This window comes from Haemaphysalis longicornis, unplaced genomic scaffold (assembly GCF_048455015.1).
Source record: "Haemaphysalis longicornis isolate Haplotype H1 unplaced genomic scaffold, Haemaphysalis longicornis Haplotype H1 scaffold_13, whole genome shotgun sequence".
In the NCBI taxonomy this organism is placed as follows: domain Eukaryota; kingdom Metazoa; phylum Arthropoda; class Arachnida; order Ixodida; family Ixodidae; genus Haemaphysalis; species Haemaphysalis longicornis.
The window spans coordinates 16,181,370-16,198,238 of record NW_027526233.1 but is presented as its reverse complement, the minus strand read 5'-3'; the positions used below and the strand labels follow the sequence as shown (position 1 = coordinate 16,198,238).

The following is a 16,869-nucleotide window of genomic DNA, read 5'->3' as shown; positions in this document are numbered from 1 at the left end:
TTCCTGTATAACATAGTCAATGGAAACTCAGAACTCGCCTTTCAGACTTACATGCAGTACAAACATCGCGGAAAATTTGGAATATGCATGGTAAACCCATTGTAATGCCGCTTACAAAAACAAATTCTCAGTGATATGTTTTTCTTTCCCCGGACGATTTGTGATTGGTATGAAATACCCCATGACGTCACCAGCATTTTAGCGCCTGACGCATTATTATCGGCTGCCACAGCCGGTTTGTACTAAAAGTTGTGTGGTCACATGTGAGGTTTCGATTCCTCTTACCATGCTTTTCCACCTGGTGTTGGGAACAAAGCCTGTATATGTGGTGGTTTTATTTCTGAACCGTGAACTACTGTGTTACGTGGCTGCAAGTTTTCAAGTTTGTATCGCTCCTGTCTTGGCCACCAAGAGGTGGCTTGTACCGTGTAATAAATAAACAAATATATAACTAAATAAATAAATAAATAATAAATAAATATATAAAAATAAAAATATAAATAAATAAAAATCCAATGAATAAATATAATAATTATAAATAAACGTTGCGTTTGTATTCAATTGAGACAAATAATTTTATACTTTTAACTTTTTCTGTTGTTCTGCCCCATGTGTAGGTCAAGATAAACTTGAACCTTTTGTTTGCTTGTGGACCGCCCTTTTCTGACATGACCGCATGCCATTCGGATGTACATTACTTGGATGAAAGCGAAAGACGACAGTGTATGTTCTAGCCCCAATATATAGCCTAAACATCTGGCCTGCTTCCCTTTCTGGATCTTCTGCCTTTCCTCCCTGTTACCAGATTTCAAAAAAACCAACTCCTTGGAATCCTCAAATATTTGCAGTGGTTATTGGGTAATTGAGATGCGGAAGTAGTCGCTAGGCTCGGCGAAGAGAGCAGAGGGCTCTTAAAGAGAAGTTGCCAATCGATTAGCCATTTCCCGGAACTTCGGGCGAATAGAAAATCTTCCGAAGATGGGAGTGCGAATGGCCAAAGAAACCGAGAGTGAGCGGCGCCAAGAAAAGGAAAAAGAAACGTCGGGGTCTCAAGCGGAGAAATGCGCCTTGGTAGCGTGTTCTGTTTCAAATCCTATGTCAGTGGCGGGAGATATTTTGTCGAACAAATTTAGTATCACCGAATGGGGGTCGGATTGACTTTTGTTGCTTATCCTTGCTCCCATAGCCGGTAACCCAACACACAGCTGTGGGTGCGGAGGTGTTGAAGCCGTTTGCCCTGAAAGGTTTGTTCTCCAGTGGCGGCAAGGGCAATTAAAGCGGAAAGCGACGCTAAATGTGTTGAAATTTTTATTCCTGTGACCTGTACAATACCTCCAGAATTCAAGTGACACAGACCATAAACAGTCGTTGATTCTCTCGCCAGCGGGTGTCCCCTCTTTATTTGCGTGTATGTGTGCCGTCTGTCGAAGTGTTCTAAACTCGATTCCGTGAAGGTGAAGCTAGGTGTGTGTACCAGCGCTACTGGAGCTGTGGACCACGAACTCCCCCTGAGACTCACCTTTTCCTAATCAATATATTTTCTACATCCCTAAACCCTCTAATTCAGGATGTAATAAATCATTACTGATTTCTGACTGTCTCCGAGTTCGTCATATGCGTTTTTTAAGAAGGTTGACACCAAACGGATTTCAAAAAGTACAAACATTAGCGCGAACGTGAGTACTGTCATCAGAGAAACAGGAGTTACGGCGCCGAATATATCATACCGTAATATTGTGCTTCAGAATCGTCCGTCCTTGGAGTATATAAGTTGGGAGTATAAAGTATGGATTTTTCTATCTCATAACCAGCACTCCATGCCAACCCCTCCATCATCTGACAACGGTAAGCAGACCGCAGTTGTTGTTGAATGGGACCATGAGACAACCCCTCCAGACTTTCCTTTGAGGTATTAATACCATTACCCGTTCTAGCACATTAGGAATATAGACCATTTTCAGCTGACGTGTTGACTTCTATAATCAGAAAGATTATCAGTGTCGGCTGTGTGCATGAATAATGGGACACTCAAGAGAGTTTTAAGCACAGCCAATTGCGCGAGCAGATTAACCACATTGTTGCGTTGACTGTGTTTCGAGCTTTACTGATCATTATTACAATGTGTCTGCAGCAAAGCTTTGTATATCTCAGGGTATGGAAATCATCCCAACAAAATTTTCAACAACGGACACGAGCTCCTTCTAGGATTGCCTTGCTGTCTTAATGAGTGCAGAAGAATCTCATCGTAATTATTCATACTACACGAAATAGATTACATAACCTTTGAACGCTCATACAAATATATCTGAATTAGAAGTTTTGTTCCGGAGAGCATCATGATTGACAAGAAATGAAATCAACTAAGTACCTGGTTACGCATCTACTAATCCTCGTTCAATAAACGAATGAAGCTATAACACGAACCGGGCCTCAAACGAACGTCCCACCATCGCGTGCTGGAGCAATGTGTAGTTCTTCCGACCTTACCCTAGCCAATTACCTTTGAAGAATGCTAATTCGCACACTACAGCATTACGAAAATTCTCGGAGGCATTACCTCGGCTAACGTGCTTTGTATATGCCAAGCCAAACTAAATTACTTACTACGGGCACTGGACAGCTAGAGCTACTTCTTCTTCGTACAGAAAGTTCTACTCTAAAACTTCTGCTACATTTCCCCATATTGTAAATACTGTGATTTCGCACAGAGCCTTTCGTCGCACGCCCCAAAACTATTCACCTATCACACCGCTGAGTGGTGCACTGAGCCTTGAAATATCCTTCCGTGCCACAGAGCCGACACACTTTTCGCAAAAAATCGGTAGTGGAATGTAATCCTTCGGCCGCTGATGCCCAAGACGCTCGGTACCGGGTTATTCTTCGGCATTTCTATTTTCACATATCGCTGTCGTATCCTTAAAGACGGCATGTCTCTGAAACGGCCCGACCTATTTTGCATGCCTTTCCAGTAAGGTTCTAGGGCTTTATCAAGTGCATCCTGCATGACAAAAACTGGCCTAAAAAGACGTGATGCTGGCATACTGCTTGTTGGCTGGTGCAAGAATGACAATGTCTTCAAGCGTGAAAACTGCGTTTAAATAACAACACAAAAACAAAGGGATAGGACGGGTGCAGTCCTGTCTCTTCCTTGTTGTCATGTTCTTTACTCGCAGTTTTTTCACCCTTGAAAAGATGCCCCAACTACCCAAGAACACGCTGTAATGACAGTGTTAATTCCTTTCCGTAGACCGTTGGTACCCAGCCCACCCATGTGTTGCCCGCTGTACAGCTCCGTTCGCGGGACAATTGCGTCGGCCGCATCGATTACGGCGTCGACCGATGTGCCCGAGGGCTCCCGTATTGCAGTGTGGGTGACAAGGGGACGCATCCCACTGGTTGGACGAGTAGAACGGTGACGACGGGCCATGGAGGCACTTCCGCTGGAATGACGAGACACACTACCCTCCATTCTGTACCTCGATCCAGCCAGACGGTCAAAGTGAAACAGAAGCTGTGCAATGGGTTTATAAATCCACATCAAAATCTTAACGTCTACTTCATGTGGAAGTGTCCATAATTGTCAAAATTATCGAGTTAGAACAAGGCATTACGGATATATGAGGGAAACCAATCGATAAGTGGTAATTTGCAGTGTTCCTCTATTATAAAATCCGCGAGTACTTGGTTTTTGTAAGAGCAAATAAAGTACCACATCAAATGTAGAAAAAACATTCAAACTCTCGCCTGCTGCCGCCTGCGCCACTATAGTGTCTGACGGAATTTGAAGAAACCAAGCAGCAACAGTAACGAGAGGTTCCACTACATAGGATAGACGTTCAGCTTGGAATACCCGCTGAGAAAAGCAGCAGGCTCCTTTAAACGCCTGACTAGGGCGCCTGGATTGACTCGTGTCTCCACCTTAAGGCAGCACTCGCCTCGAGGCAGCCTGCCGGGAGCAGTGGAGAGCGGAAAATTTAAATGGACATGAGCAAATCTCTGGTTTATTATCTTGGGTTGGACGAGATGCGAGAGGAACAGCATGAGAAGAGAGAGGGGAAGAGAAGGGAGATATTTACTTGGCAGGGGCGCAGTCGACTATCGTCTTTCGCTGACGTCTCAAACGATAGCAGCCGGTACGCGGACATTTTTTTATCTCGACGTTTCATTGATGCGTTACCAATACCATTCGAAATTCGCTGTTGGTTGTTGTGCTCTCACAATTAAAATATTGGTTTTCTTACCGCGCCTCTTTTTCCTCACGGCTCCACTATTTCTTTTGTGCTCTTAAATGAAAATGCTAAATCCTCTGTTTGGAGCACACACTCTGTAAGATTCCGAAGAAAGGTATTCCAGAAAAGTTGCAGTTACGCGAGGCGGGGATAGCAACCAAGGAGGAAAAAACCAGTGCGGGAAGCGGGTAGAGGGAGGGCTCGGAAAAAGGCGCTGCAGTTTGCGGCGGGAAATAGCGTAAGTGGCGGAACGCCCTAGGTGGGTGCAGGTAAAGTTTTTGTGGGCGCGGTTCCCAGGTTCAACAGAAGACGCAAACTGGCTTAACAATTCACATTCTGAGAACGTGCTAAACATCCGGAGAAAATTTGAATGATACGCTCACAACCGAATGTTATCGCGATATATACAACGCCCGCACGATACGTTTCGTGGGATGTAAAAACCCACAGCGACACTCTCAAACTAGAGTGCATAGAATCTATATGCTCTCAGTTACACACCAAAAACGAATACGCCAAACACAGTAGATGCAAGCCGACGGGGTACACCACCTAGTGCTACTAGTAAACAACTGACTAAAATTTTTTAATATAGGCAAAAAATTCAAAAATTAGGAAAGGAGTAAGGATATTGGCACTAGTTTCTAAAATAATCCCACTAAACAAAATGTGGCAACAGGTTAATAAAGGATGTATAAAAATGCAAAACATTACATACAATAAACAACAATTAATATTTTGGTTGTATATAAGTAAAATATATTTTTTCAAAGTTGTACAAAAATATTGTTAGCAAGGTTTTGTTTTGCAAATTTTTTGTTATGCGATTGACAGCACCGAAGCCTTATAAGGAGTCCTTGGAAATGTTACAAAAACGTTGCAAGGCATTTTCACTATATCTGCTTCAACAAACTGTTCAAAAAAATCTAGAATGCTTTCACCGTCTGAATATGAGAGGCAGCGAAGCTGTCGCTATGGAGGATTTTAAAGCTACCGGAGCTTCCCGGCCTATTTCTTCAAACGGAGCAATAATGCTCCTTCAATTCGGACAGTTCTTCCTCCGAGATTAGGACGCGCGTCGCATAACTGCTCACTTCGGTGCAAATATCTATCTTCTCTTTTACACCCGTCGCTCACTCTCTACTACTACCCCCTCGCTCCATCTACGATAAAAACGGTGAGGATTTTTTTAAAACCTATTCAGTTTGACCGAATTTCACATCGTACTTGCCCGCCAACTTCTCGAATCTTTCGCTGCTGCTGGACTTGAAACGTGTCCACCAGCGAATTCTGCAATTTTCTTAGAGATAACAAAACAAGAAAGGCGGAATTCCCCTTCAGGTGCAAGCTGGAGAAACATGAGAACTGGTTCCCCTATTCCTTCGTAGGATACCCGGCTGTCGCTCCTGACATATATTTTGGAACTTACCGCTAAATGTTCTCTATGATGGTTCGGCCCTGATCATTTTCAGCGCAAGCTGGCACATCTCTCCCAAAGACAGTGTACCGCGTTAGCACGCGCTGGAAACGGCGGGAACCGGTTTTACGAATTGGTTTTCGGTAGCGCGAGCAAGATCTGCGCTTCCCACTTTTAGGCGCTGCTGCCGTGGAACTGGTGACTGGATCAGCACACGGGGAATCGCAGCCACGATAGTGCGGCAGTGTGCTCTCTGAAGTGGTGTTGGACAATGCAGGGCGCTTTTCACGCGGTATACGCGCTAGTGTACTCGGTATTGTTTGGTATTCTAATTAGGCGAACCTGCAGTGTCCTCAGTGATGTGATGTAGGCCAATACGCCCTGCAGGAAAGCCAACTTTACATAAAGGTGACCATAATTTATCGAGTGTGAAGTGAAAGAATAAAATATAGCTTTCGATTACAATACCCCCTAATGCGATATTTGGGCGCAGCAGCAGGGCGCTGAGGCAGCACTTGCTCGTGGGGTCTGTCGGAGGCAGCGACGATGAAATTGTGCGAACAGTGGGCGAGATGTCAACTGAAAGTGTGGTGTGGATCTCAGGTGGTCAGTGAGTGTCATTCACGAAGGTGTGCGTAGGGTTCTCGATTACAAGTGCCGAAATCTTACCGCAGCGGGCCCCCGGCAAATGCACATTACTACAGAATGCCAAATGGTTAAAACTCGGTGGAGACACGAAAAATGGTGATAAAATATTTTGTTAAATGAGATGGAATTGTAACACATTTCTGAGCCAAAGTTTTTACTTTCATGCGTAACATAGTCAAGGGTTCAAGTACCAGGGTGGAGGCATCGTACATTTGACGCACGCAACGGAAAGAACTTCCACTCTCCGTAAATCACACGAAGGTATCACAGATCTGACTTTTGTAAACTGCAAAAAAAAAGTGGAACGTGAAAATGCTACTCACTGCGGTTGCTGAGATGGCTAGTTGGTTGTCACATACTGATGGTAAATAGCGTGAGACAAGACACGGGGCGGAAGATTAGAGACACAGGGCAAGCGATAATAAGAAGAGGTTATTTATTGAAAACGCAATGTATATATATGCAAGATGCAAAACAACACCCAACAATAGAAATCTCGTACACACGGGCGATTTTGCTTTTCGCATCCATAAAAATACCTAGCGCGGTCGGCCGGGATTGCGCGCATCTGGCTTCAATCCCTTAAAGGAGCCATGAAGACGAAACACAAGTTTGTTTTATTCGAAAGATTTCGTGTTTTATAGTGCCCCCGCACTTTTCCGGTTACAAACGATGCTTTGTTCACAGTAAGATTAATCACTTTAAGTTAAAATTTTAAGTTCCCGCTAAATACTGTGTTTCCGTGGTCTGCAGTGACATCACAAGAACCGCCCGCTCTTCAGCCTAAGGTATCTTGATTCACACGTCCCCCGTACAGGGTGGAGCACGTGTACGCGGGCGGCGCCATTTTGGTCACTCGCTCGGCGCCGAAGCAAGTCATTGTATCAAATTCGCGGTAGAATTGTCGCCGCAACGCGGTTTACTGGTGAAGTTTGAATCCTATTGTCTGTGTGGCATTGCTGGGGCTCCAAGGAAACGAAAAGAACAACGCCCTAAGCACGTTGACCCAACTGCGGCGGCACGGGACCGTTCAAAGGTTGGGTCGACCCTGTACGGTGGCTCTGGCATTGAGGTACTCGACTGCAGCCGATTGCGCACGGCCGGGCAATTAAGGCGGCGTTCGCGCGATTGCTTACGTTAATGAACCTAGCAGCGCCACCGTACCGTGGCAAGTCGTTTTCTGCCGTATTTAAACCTGGCTTGTTTTTGTTCTGAAAGGAAATAATCACTTCGTGAAGCATGGTTTCCCTCTCTCATCGCGCTCCTCCCAAGGTAAAGACGTTAGAAGTTTGCTCACGTCAATTTAAAGTTACCGTGTTCCACTCCACCAGGCCGGGTGCCTAGATGCCAGCGCTGCCGTATGGTGGAGACGCGCTTGGATCCAGGCGCCACACTTCAACGTTTATAGAACCACGTTGTCCTTCTCCACGTACGGTCCTAGCGGAACGTGGAAGCTATCTAGTGGAACCTTTCGTTGCTGTTGCTGTTTCATTTCTTGAAACGCCGCCAGGAGCTATAGTAACGCCGGACAAAGCAGGCGATGGAGTGAATTTTGTTTTTAGTTTTCTGCAGTGGACGAACACTTTGCTATAACAAACATCAAGCATTCATAAAGTTTTCATAAAGGATCACTTCAAATATTCCTTATGTATTGATTATTTGCCTCATATTTAGGTAGAGTATTGTTCATGTTCAACAATGTCGACAAGTATGAACATTGACACTGGACTAGGACGTTTAAATTTCCTGTGGGCAGATAAAACTGTCGTGCTGCTTCCGTTTCACTTTCGCCAGCTGGCTGAATCGAGTCACAGACAGAGCGACACACAGGCAGACAGACAGACCAAAACTTCCGCGTTTAAGTAGCCCAAGAGAGACTATCGTCCTGAATAACTTAACACGTAATATACCCATTAGTGTCATTTGTACAATACAATGGCCCACCAGGGCATCGCCGGGTACTACCGGTAGTGTGTATGTATAAATAATTAAAAAAATATATATATATATATTTATATATATATGTATATATATGTTTATATATAGTAAAATAGAAGGCGAAAGGGTAACGAATGTTCGTTCGTTACCCTTTAGTCTTTTTTTTTTCACGGCACATTTTTACCGGCTCCATAGTACTTTGTTCATACGCTATATATATATATATATATATATATATATATATATAGTATAGGTAAAGAGTCGGATACACAGCAAGAACAATAACAAACAATGTTTACTTACGTAGCGGCAACGGGACTTGCCTTCATCAGAGTAAAGTGAAATGATTTTGCTGTCGCAAACATTTTGAACACATTTCTTATATAGGTTTGCATAAAACTGTGAGAAAGAGCGGAAAATGTTTCGGAAATGGGGAGTGTGTATACAGTGAGGCTACGCCTGTGTTACAACATCAACAAACAAACAAGAAAAATTCGGGGAATATGCTTTTTAAGCGGTCACTTTGCATTAGGATATTGTGATGTTTTTTTTAGCACGGTTGACACTCTTGGAGCGGAGGATGAGTGGGTTAAAACTAAGTTAGTTCAACCGTGCTAAAAAAACATCACAATATCCTAATGCAAAGTGACCGCTTAAAAAGCATATTCCCCGAACCACCACGCGTTGTCTACCGGCGTAATAAGAATTTAGCTGACTTTCTTACTAACTCTCGTATCAACCGACCGGCAACTACTGGCTGCATGCCCTGCAATAAACCCCGGTGTAAAGTATGCCCACACATGACCACTACACAGCGCGCCACCAGCACGGCTTCAGACTACTACATAAATATAAAAGGTAACTAACTGTGACTCCGCTAATGTCGTATATCTTCTAGAGTGCACTGTTTGTAGGCAACAATATATCGGCCAAACTGAAACGCCCTTCCGAATACGGTTCAATAATCACCGCTCTCATGCAAAAAGCTGCCCTTATTTGCCCCTGTCAAGACATGTGAACAGTCCCGGGCATGCATTTGAACATCTTAAAGCAACGATTTTAGAATCCGCCTTCAAAACACACCACGACAGCGAGGTTCGGGAATCTTATCTCATTTATAAGTTTGGGTCAGCCACGCTTGGAATTAATGAAAGTTACGGAAAACTAACGTGCTTATCCCTCGATTAAAATTAGCGGCTTCATAATTTTTATAACTATGTTCATTATTCCTACCCTCGAGTTTGCCATCAGAATTCGCAGAAATTCTCCTAAATACAGCAGCTTTATTAGCCTAATGCGGCTCAACAATGCCAATTGTCCTGGGGAGGGAGGCCTCGTTCCCACCACCACTTAAGAATGTTTACCTCTTTGTGATCTATTCATGTTTAACCTTTTGTGACCCTGCTTATTTCCTGTTCAATTGCTAGCTTCTGTGAAATGCTCTTTTGTGCTCCCTATCTATTCTCTTGACCCGCGGGGGGGCACACCCATCTTCGCTTCCCCCCGAACCAGTCTCAGCAGTCACTGAATACCTTATTGTATACTCTTCCCTTTCTTTTCAAACCGCGGTTGTCCAGTTTCCCTCATTGTCTGAACTTGCAGCCCGCGCGGCATACGTTGACCCGTCATGGTGAAACCTTGAACGCTGCATTGTTAACACGACCCCTTTTTCTCTCTCTCGCTCCCCCCCCCCCTTTTTTATTTTTCTTGTTTGTTTGTTGATGTTGTAACACAGGCGTAGCCTCACTGTATACACAATCCCCATTTCCGAAACATTTTCCGCTCTTTCTCACAGTTTTATGCAAACCTATATAAGAAATGTGTTCAAAATGTTTGCGACAGCAAAATCATGTAACTTTACTCTGATGAAGGCAAGTCCCGTTGCCGCTACGTAAGTAAACATTGTTTGTTATTGTTCTTGCTGTGTATCCGACTCTTTACTTATACTATTTCTTCGCGCTTTGTGAGTTTATCTTTCTCTAGATTTATATATATATATATATATATATATATATATATATATATATATATATATATATATATATATATATATATATATATATATATATATATATATATATATGTATATATATAAGACGACTCAGTGGTGCTGTGTGGAACGCATACGCTTCAGGTGCACAGTGTATTTTCAATGTCGGACGACTTGGCTTGGTGGCTGCAGGCTACTAGTCTGGAAGACAGCACAATGGTTTTACAACTTCTCGGCGGTTGGAAGGCCTTCGGCTTCACATACGACACGAAAAATACGATACGCTTCATTACAAAAGTAAAGCACAAGGAGTCGGCATTTTAGTTAATGTAGATTGTATATTACATTCGCCTGATTTGGAAATGTGCCCATTTCAATTAAACCTATTTACAGCGGATCCGTTAAGCTTGATGTAGAACTGGTGGCGTATGAGCCCAAATAATACCAAGATAAACACGCACGCAGTTCCTCCTGGCAACAGCGGGCAGTGGGAAAGCACTCCGCGTCCGATGACAGCGTAGGGAACGCGCTAGCCTCCCGACAGGGCTCAAATGTAGTCGGGCCAGGTTTCCAGCAGCATCAAGGTAGCCTCTCAGGCGGGCTCAACTCTACTGGGGGATGCGCGGCTAACACCTAAAGATAGGTAAAACGGCTCACTTCATGGAGCTGGTTAGAATGGCTCAGTCCACTGAAGTGAACCAATCGCGTTTGAACGGCTCAGCTTGTCATTAAAGTCTATAAGCTATATTAGGCATGGTCTAAATTATTACCTAAAACCGGAATATTTCCTTGTTATAGAGACCTTCTTTTTGTGGCCGCCGCCGGAATATTTTTTCAGGCAAAAATGGGCTTCATCCTTATAAAACTTTTTTATGTCTTTGTGGTATATCAAGATCATTCTCGGTCAAAATATAGGCCAACATACGCAAATATTCGGTCAAATTTTTTAGCTCCCAAACACACTTTTTATTAGTGAGCTGTAACAAGTGAAAAAATGATTTTGGAAACCACGATACAAAAATCTATTTTCACTACCGGAAATGTAGATTATTATTTACACAACACTTTACTCTATTGATTCAAATCACAATGGCTCTGCTTTTCCGTGCCGTTGATAAATGTCGCAGAACCATGTACACAAGAACGGGCTGAGTCAGCCTATTCGCCGCTGCTGGCACTACCGGAACGTGCCGACACAATTCGTCCAGAGCCACCTGGTTCAAGCACGGTTCTCTGAGCGACCGAGGATCGGTTGAGCGGCGGTAATTTAGGAGCGCCGCTTCTCGCCAAGAAGAAGCTCTCCTAAATAATCGCTTGAAGTCGAGAACCGCCGCGAGCCGCTCATCACCAAGGAACGGCTCTCCCAAAGAACTGACGCAAAACGGCTCACTATCTCTTCAAAAACCGTGACTCAGAAAAATCGGCTTACTCGGACTCTAACGTTCTGCCCACCTCACAGGAGCGAGGGAAGAGGCTGAAAAATTTCTAAAATAACTGCAGCTGGCGCGGATGCGTAATTTATTTTTGCAACCATAATAGATAGCAGGACACTCACACCCAACACCCCGCTCACCATGCCGGAAATGGCTGTGCAAAAAACTGACACTCTCTTTTACTGAGCCACGGCTCACTCCCTCGTTGAAAAGAGCGGTTCCGACGATCCTGCTCGTAGCTGAGCGAGGCATCTATAAAACGCCGCGTCGGCGGCAATTAGTCCTTCTTATCTCCGCGCCTATTGCGAGGAAGGCGGCGTTTCAAACGGTAGCGAAGAGCAGAAGATCGCGAGTACCCGGCTCATCGATTCCCCACACTGCCAGCATACCCATGGTGGAAGAAATTAGTTTATGCACCATCTGCACCATTTCTACAGCCTGGAACCACTAGTTGACGCTGTGCCATTGTTTATCTGGATGTTTCTTTGATGTGTTACGAAAAATACTCATTCGCGATTCCCTCGTCCTAGTTGTGCTGGGATAATTGAAAGTTTGGGTTTTCTAGCGCGCGTCTTAATTCGCATGGCTCTCCGACGGTGTTCTTAAATCGAAAGCCGAAAGTCTGTGTTTGAAGCACACACTTTTAAAGATTCCGGAAATTGGTGGTACCGAAAATTGGAAGTTGCGCGAGACAGTGACCTTGCACCAAGAAAAGGGAAAGCAGTGCAGGAAGAGGGTCGGAAGAAAGGCCCGAAGCTTTCGCTGGGAAGTAACACAAGTAGCGAGCGGAATGCACTTCGGACTGCGTGGTGAAGTGTTTACGGACACAACCGCAAAGTTCAACAGAAGGCCCAAACTGGCTTTCGCATTCACATTTTGAGAAAGTGGTCAGCATCCGCCAAAAAGTTTCCTAATACACTCAACACCGAATCATACAGTGAGAAACGAAGAGCAATTACCACAAAATGTCTCGCGCCTTCGCGACAACTTGCAGAGCCATGCACGCTTCTTAATAGTGGAGTTGTTGCTGGCCGTGATGGTCAAAAAACCCCGGGTAAAACACTAAAATCTCGATATAACGAACTTCAGGGGACTGCGCAAAATTGCTTGTTATGCTGAAAGATCGTTGTAGCGAATATCGGAAAACGCAAAAACACAAATAATACTTCGATGCCTAAAACGACCTACCCGTAGAGCAGTGCATCCTTGAAATCATTTTTCACAAAAAATGCACAAGTGATCATGAAACAATACACGTTTATTTAAAGTTGTTGGCAATGTTCTTTTGGTGCGTTCAGCACAAGCTTCATAGCACGAAGGACTCCAACTCTTCCACATTCCTGGGGACTGACTCAGTGGGCGGGCGGTTTTTCCCCTGAAATATGCGGAGTGTTCGTATGCTACCCAGCACATCCGCAGTCGTCACGTGCTCGTCGCAGTCTTCGAGTGCTGCCGCGGCAAGAGGCATCGTCGTTCATGCCATCCTCGCTGCCTCCTTCTTCCTGAGCGATCACGCTCTGGAGAACGTCCTCTGTTGTAAGCTCCGCTGATGTCCGTGGGGTGCGAATAGCGCGGCCTCGGCTTTCTGGACGGAGGAGTCCACCCATAGACAGACAGACAGACAGACAATGAACTTTATAGAAGGTCCTGAGGAACACTGCCGCCGTTCAGGGCGGCAGCGCTGCGGGCCGCTCCCACGTGGGGACGCGGAGGCCGAGCCTCACCGCCGCGTCGTGGGTCCTGGTCTGCAACATCCTGAGCGTGGCTGCCTGCGGCCTGGAGAGTTTCTCGTGCGGAAGAGGAAACGTCCGCCTGCTCAGCTTATAGTGCTGAATAATCTCGTTGAACGTGAATAAAGTGTCTCTTCCGAACAAATCCCCGAGGAATCGCTCCGTCCGACCGGGCGCGGTGGGTTATGTCGCGCGCGCGGGTGTGGGCGACCTCATTGAGGTTAGTTAAACAGGACAAGTGCGACCCCAGGTGAGCGGGAAACCAGGTGATAGTGTGGGAGGAAATGCCCTTATTTTCTAGAATGCGAGCTACCTTGGCCGAAACGGAACCTGATGCAAAGGCCCTAACGGCTGCGCGGGAATCGGTGTAAATTCGATGCCGGTTGTCGTCAAGTAAAGCATAAGCCAATGCGGCCTGCTCGGCTCTAGCCGGGGTGGGGTTCCTGAAAGATGCAGAATTGAGAAAGGTGCCACTGTGATGTACCATAACTGCCGAGAAGTTTGCCGATAGGCCGTACTGCGCGGCGTCCACAAAGCACGCGGAGTGCGGGTCGTGGCGAACTTGTTTTAGTAGGGCCTCGCCTCTGCCCTTCGCCTGCCTGCATTGTGCGGCGGGTGCACGATGCGCGGAAACGGGGAGATGGTTATAGCGGCTCTCTGCTCCTTAGTAAGGCCAGCCTTGCGCTCCTCCTCTAGCGATGGAACAGCCCAGAACAGTCAGAATCTCCCTGCCAGCGGGTGAAGACGACAACCTGGCAGTCTGAGCTGTGTGCTTCGCTTCGATGATTTCCTCTAAAGTGTTATGCACACCGAGCTGCATGAACCTCTCTGTGCTTGTATTCATCGGGATACCCAGCATGCACTTGATGCATTTACGAATTAGTAACTTGAGCTTAGCCTTTTCGTGATTCTTCCAGTAGTGCATGGCCGCCACGTACGTGATGTGGCTCATCAAGAATGCATAGAAGAGCCGCAAGAAATTGTCTTCCTTGATACCTCCTCGACTGTTCGAGACTCGAGTAATTAACCGTATCATGCTATCAGTCTTAGCAGTGATTTTGGCAATGGTTTGCCTGTTACAACCGTTCGACTAGATAAGCATACCGATAACCCGGATAACCTCAAATTTCGGAATGGGGTGTCCCTCGCTCGTGCGGAGCGCAAGTGGACCCAGCCCTTGGGTTTAACCCCTGTCCTGCTAGGTCTGTACAATAGGAGCTCCGACTTGCTCGAGGAGAGGTGAAGCCCCGTCCCAGCGATGAAAGCCTCTGTGCGATCAAGCGCTTCCTGAAGTGCTTCCTCTACCCTACCCTCGCAGCCTCCGACGCACCATACGGTAATGTCGTCAGCGTAGACTGTGTGGTTGATGACCTTGACCTCCGAGAGCCTCTGAGACAATTTACACATGCCAGTGTTAAAAAGGACCGGGGATACCACTGAACCCTGCGGCGGCCCTCTCGTGCCCAGCTCGATGGGCTCTGACTTGAGGTCCCCAATCTTTAGCGTGGCCTTTCTATGTCTAAGAAACGAGCTGATAAACGCGTGAAAGTTCTGGCCAAGGCCCAGCTCCAAGATAGAATCGAGTATGTGGGCGTGCGAGACCGTATCGAAGGCTTTCTCTAGAAATAAGCCTAGGATGGCTCTAACGTCCCCCGTGTCCCTATCGATGATCTGATACTTGATCACCTTTATGGCGTCCTGAGTAGAAAGGGACGGTCGAAAGCCGATCATGTTATATGGAAAGAGACCGAAGTCTTCGATGTGCTTAGAGATGCGGTTGTTAATGAGATGTTCCGCCATTTTGCCTATGCACGATGTGAGCGAGATCGGTCTGAGATTAGTCATGTCTATAGCACGCCCCGGCTTCGGGATCAGCATAACCGACGACGACTCTGGAACCGCGCCCCGTTCCCAGACGCGATTTATCTTCTCCGTAACGAATGTGATCGACTCGTCATCCAAGTTGCAAAGAAATCTGTTTGAAATTCTGTCCGGACCCGGAGTAGAACGTCCGTTGAGGGCCGCGAGGGCCTCCCTTGCCTCGGGGACGGTAAAGGGCTCATTCAGAGCGGCTCATCCAGAGCCAGATATCAAAAAGGAAGACGACCGTAGTGGTGTTTTTGATACGCTTGATCGCCAGGGCCCTGGGATTCTTAGGCTGCACAATCATGTCTTTTAACTTTCCTGCGTCGAAGTCGAGGTCGACGCCCCTGACGACCCCCTTGTACGTGTTGTCCGGCGCTGCCAAGTAGGAGCTGACCTCGTAGTTTGCCACTCCAACCGTGATTGACTCCACTCTTGAGTATGCAGTAAGATGGCAAGTTGGGCTAGTTGGTGCAGATGAAAATTCATGGTGAAAAGCAGCGCAAGGAAGACAGGGACAAAAAGGAAGAGTGGAGGAAGAGTGAGCGCTGTGCGTCGTCCACTCTTCCTTTTTGTCCCTGTGGTCCTTGCGCTGCTTTTCACCGTGAATCTTGAGTATGCCCTCCGTTCTTCTGCGTCGGCGTACTCAGGACAAAAATGTTTTGCATGACGTTGGAACAGACGATATCGTCGGCGATCTCGGCAGGATCGAGCTGCGCCTCTAACGCGAGAGATTGGGCCACCTTGATTTGACTCACGTTCTTGACGTTCATACCTCCCCTGGGCCTAACGATGATCCTGTAGTGCTCCCTCCGCAGGTGGGGGAGCGTTGACACTGCGACGATACGCTTCTTGACTTCCGCAGGAGTGCGGACCCCGCCAGGGCCGTCACCACATTGTGCTGAACTTGTCTTCCCGCCCAGCGCGGGCGACCCTTGCATCTTGCGCTTTCAAACGCCGTATTCCAACCCGGACTCTAGGCACTCTTCGGGGGTGATATCCTGCCCCTCCGTGGTCACTTTCATGGGCATCTTGAGAATAATCGACACACTACCTCGGGGAGACGCTCCCCCGCCGCGCCTTCGACATAGAAGTAGGCCTAGCCGGTTAGGCCTGGCAGCCCAGTGGCATGGTATGGTAGAAACGTCTTGAAAAATCCACTAAGGAACCACTCAGCGACGAATATTTGGTATCGGAGTGATCCTCGTGAGCTTCCGCATGAGATATCACAGAAATCAGAAACTGGCAGCACAATTTTCAGACCGAAATCGTTCAAAAAAGGACGAGCCGATGTTTGCTCGTTCGTACTAGTCGGCGCCCCCTGGCCATCTCCCCGAGTCAGCCCCTGCTCCATTTTTTTCTACTCGCCTTCTTTTTTTCTCTCTCGCATCGGCTCGCACATTTTGCGCAGAGTTGCAAGACGTCCTATTCTGCGCTGCGCTTTGCCCTGTCGTCTGCTAGCTTACGGCTCCGGTTGCCGCGATTGTTTAACGGATATCTAAGAATCTCCGGCCCTGAAAATATGAGTTCTTAGTACAGAGGCGTTGTTAAAATGGTACAGAACGAAATAAAACGATCGTTATTTTGAAAAGTTCGCTATTCTGCAGTGCGTAGTAGTGAA

The 16,869-nt window shown here is 46.5% G+C and overlaps 1 protein-coding gene across 1 annotated transcript in view; it reads left to right on the top strand.

Moving 5' to 3' along the window:
• Positions 1-16,153, top strand: part of LOC144163716 (uncharacterized) — a 28,599-nt gene extending 12,446 nt beyond the window's left edge. Inside the window, exon 3 of the mRNA XM_077694467.1 lies at positions 16,114-16,153. Within this exon, the coding sequence (XP_077550593.1) occupies positions 16,114-16,153 (40 nt within the window). The remainder of the gene's footprint in view (positions 1-16,113) is intronic.
• The last annotated feature ends 716 nt before the right edge of the window (positions 16,154-16,869 follow it).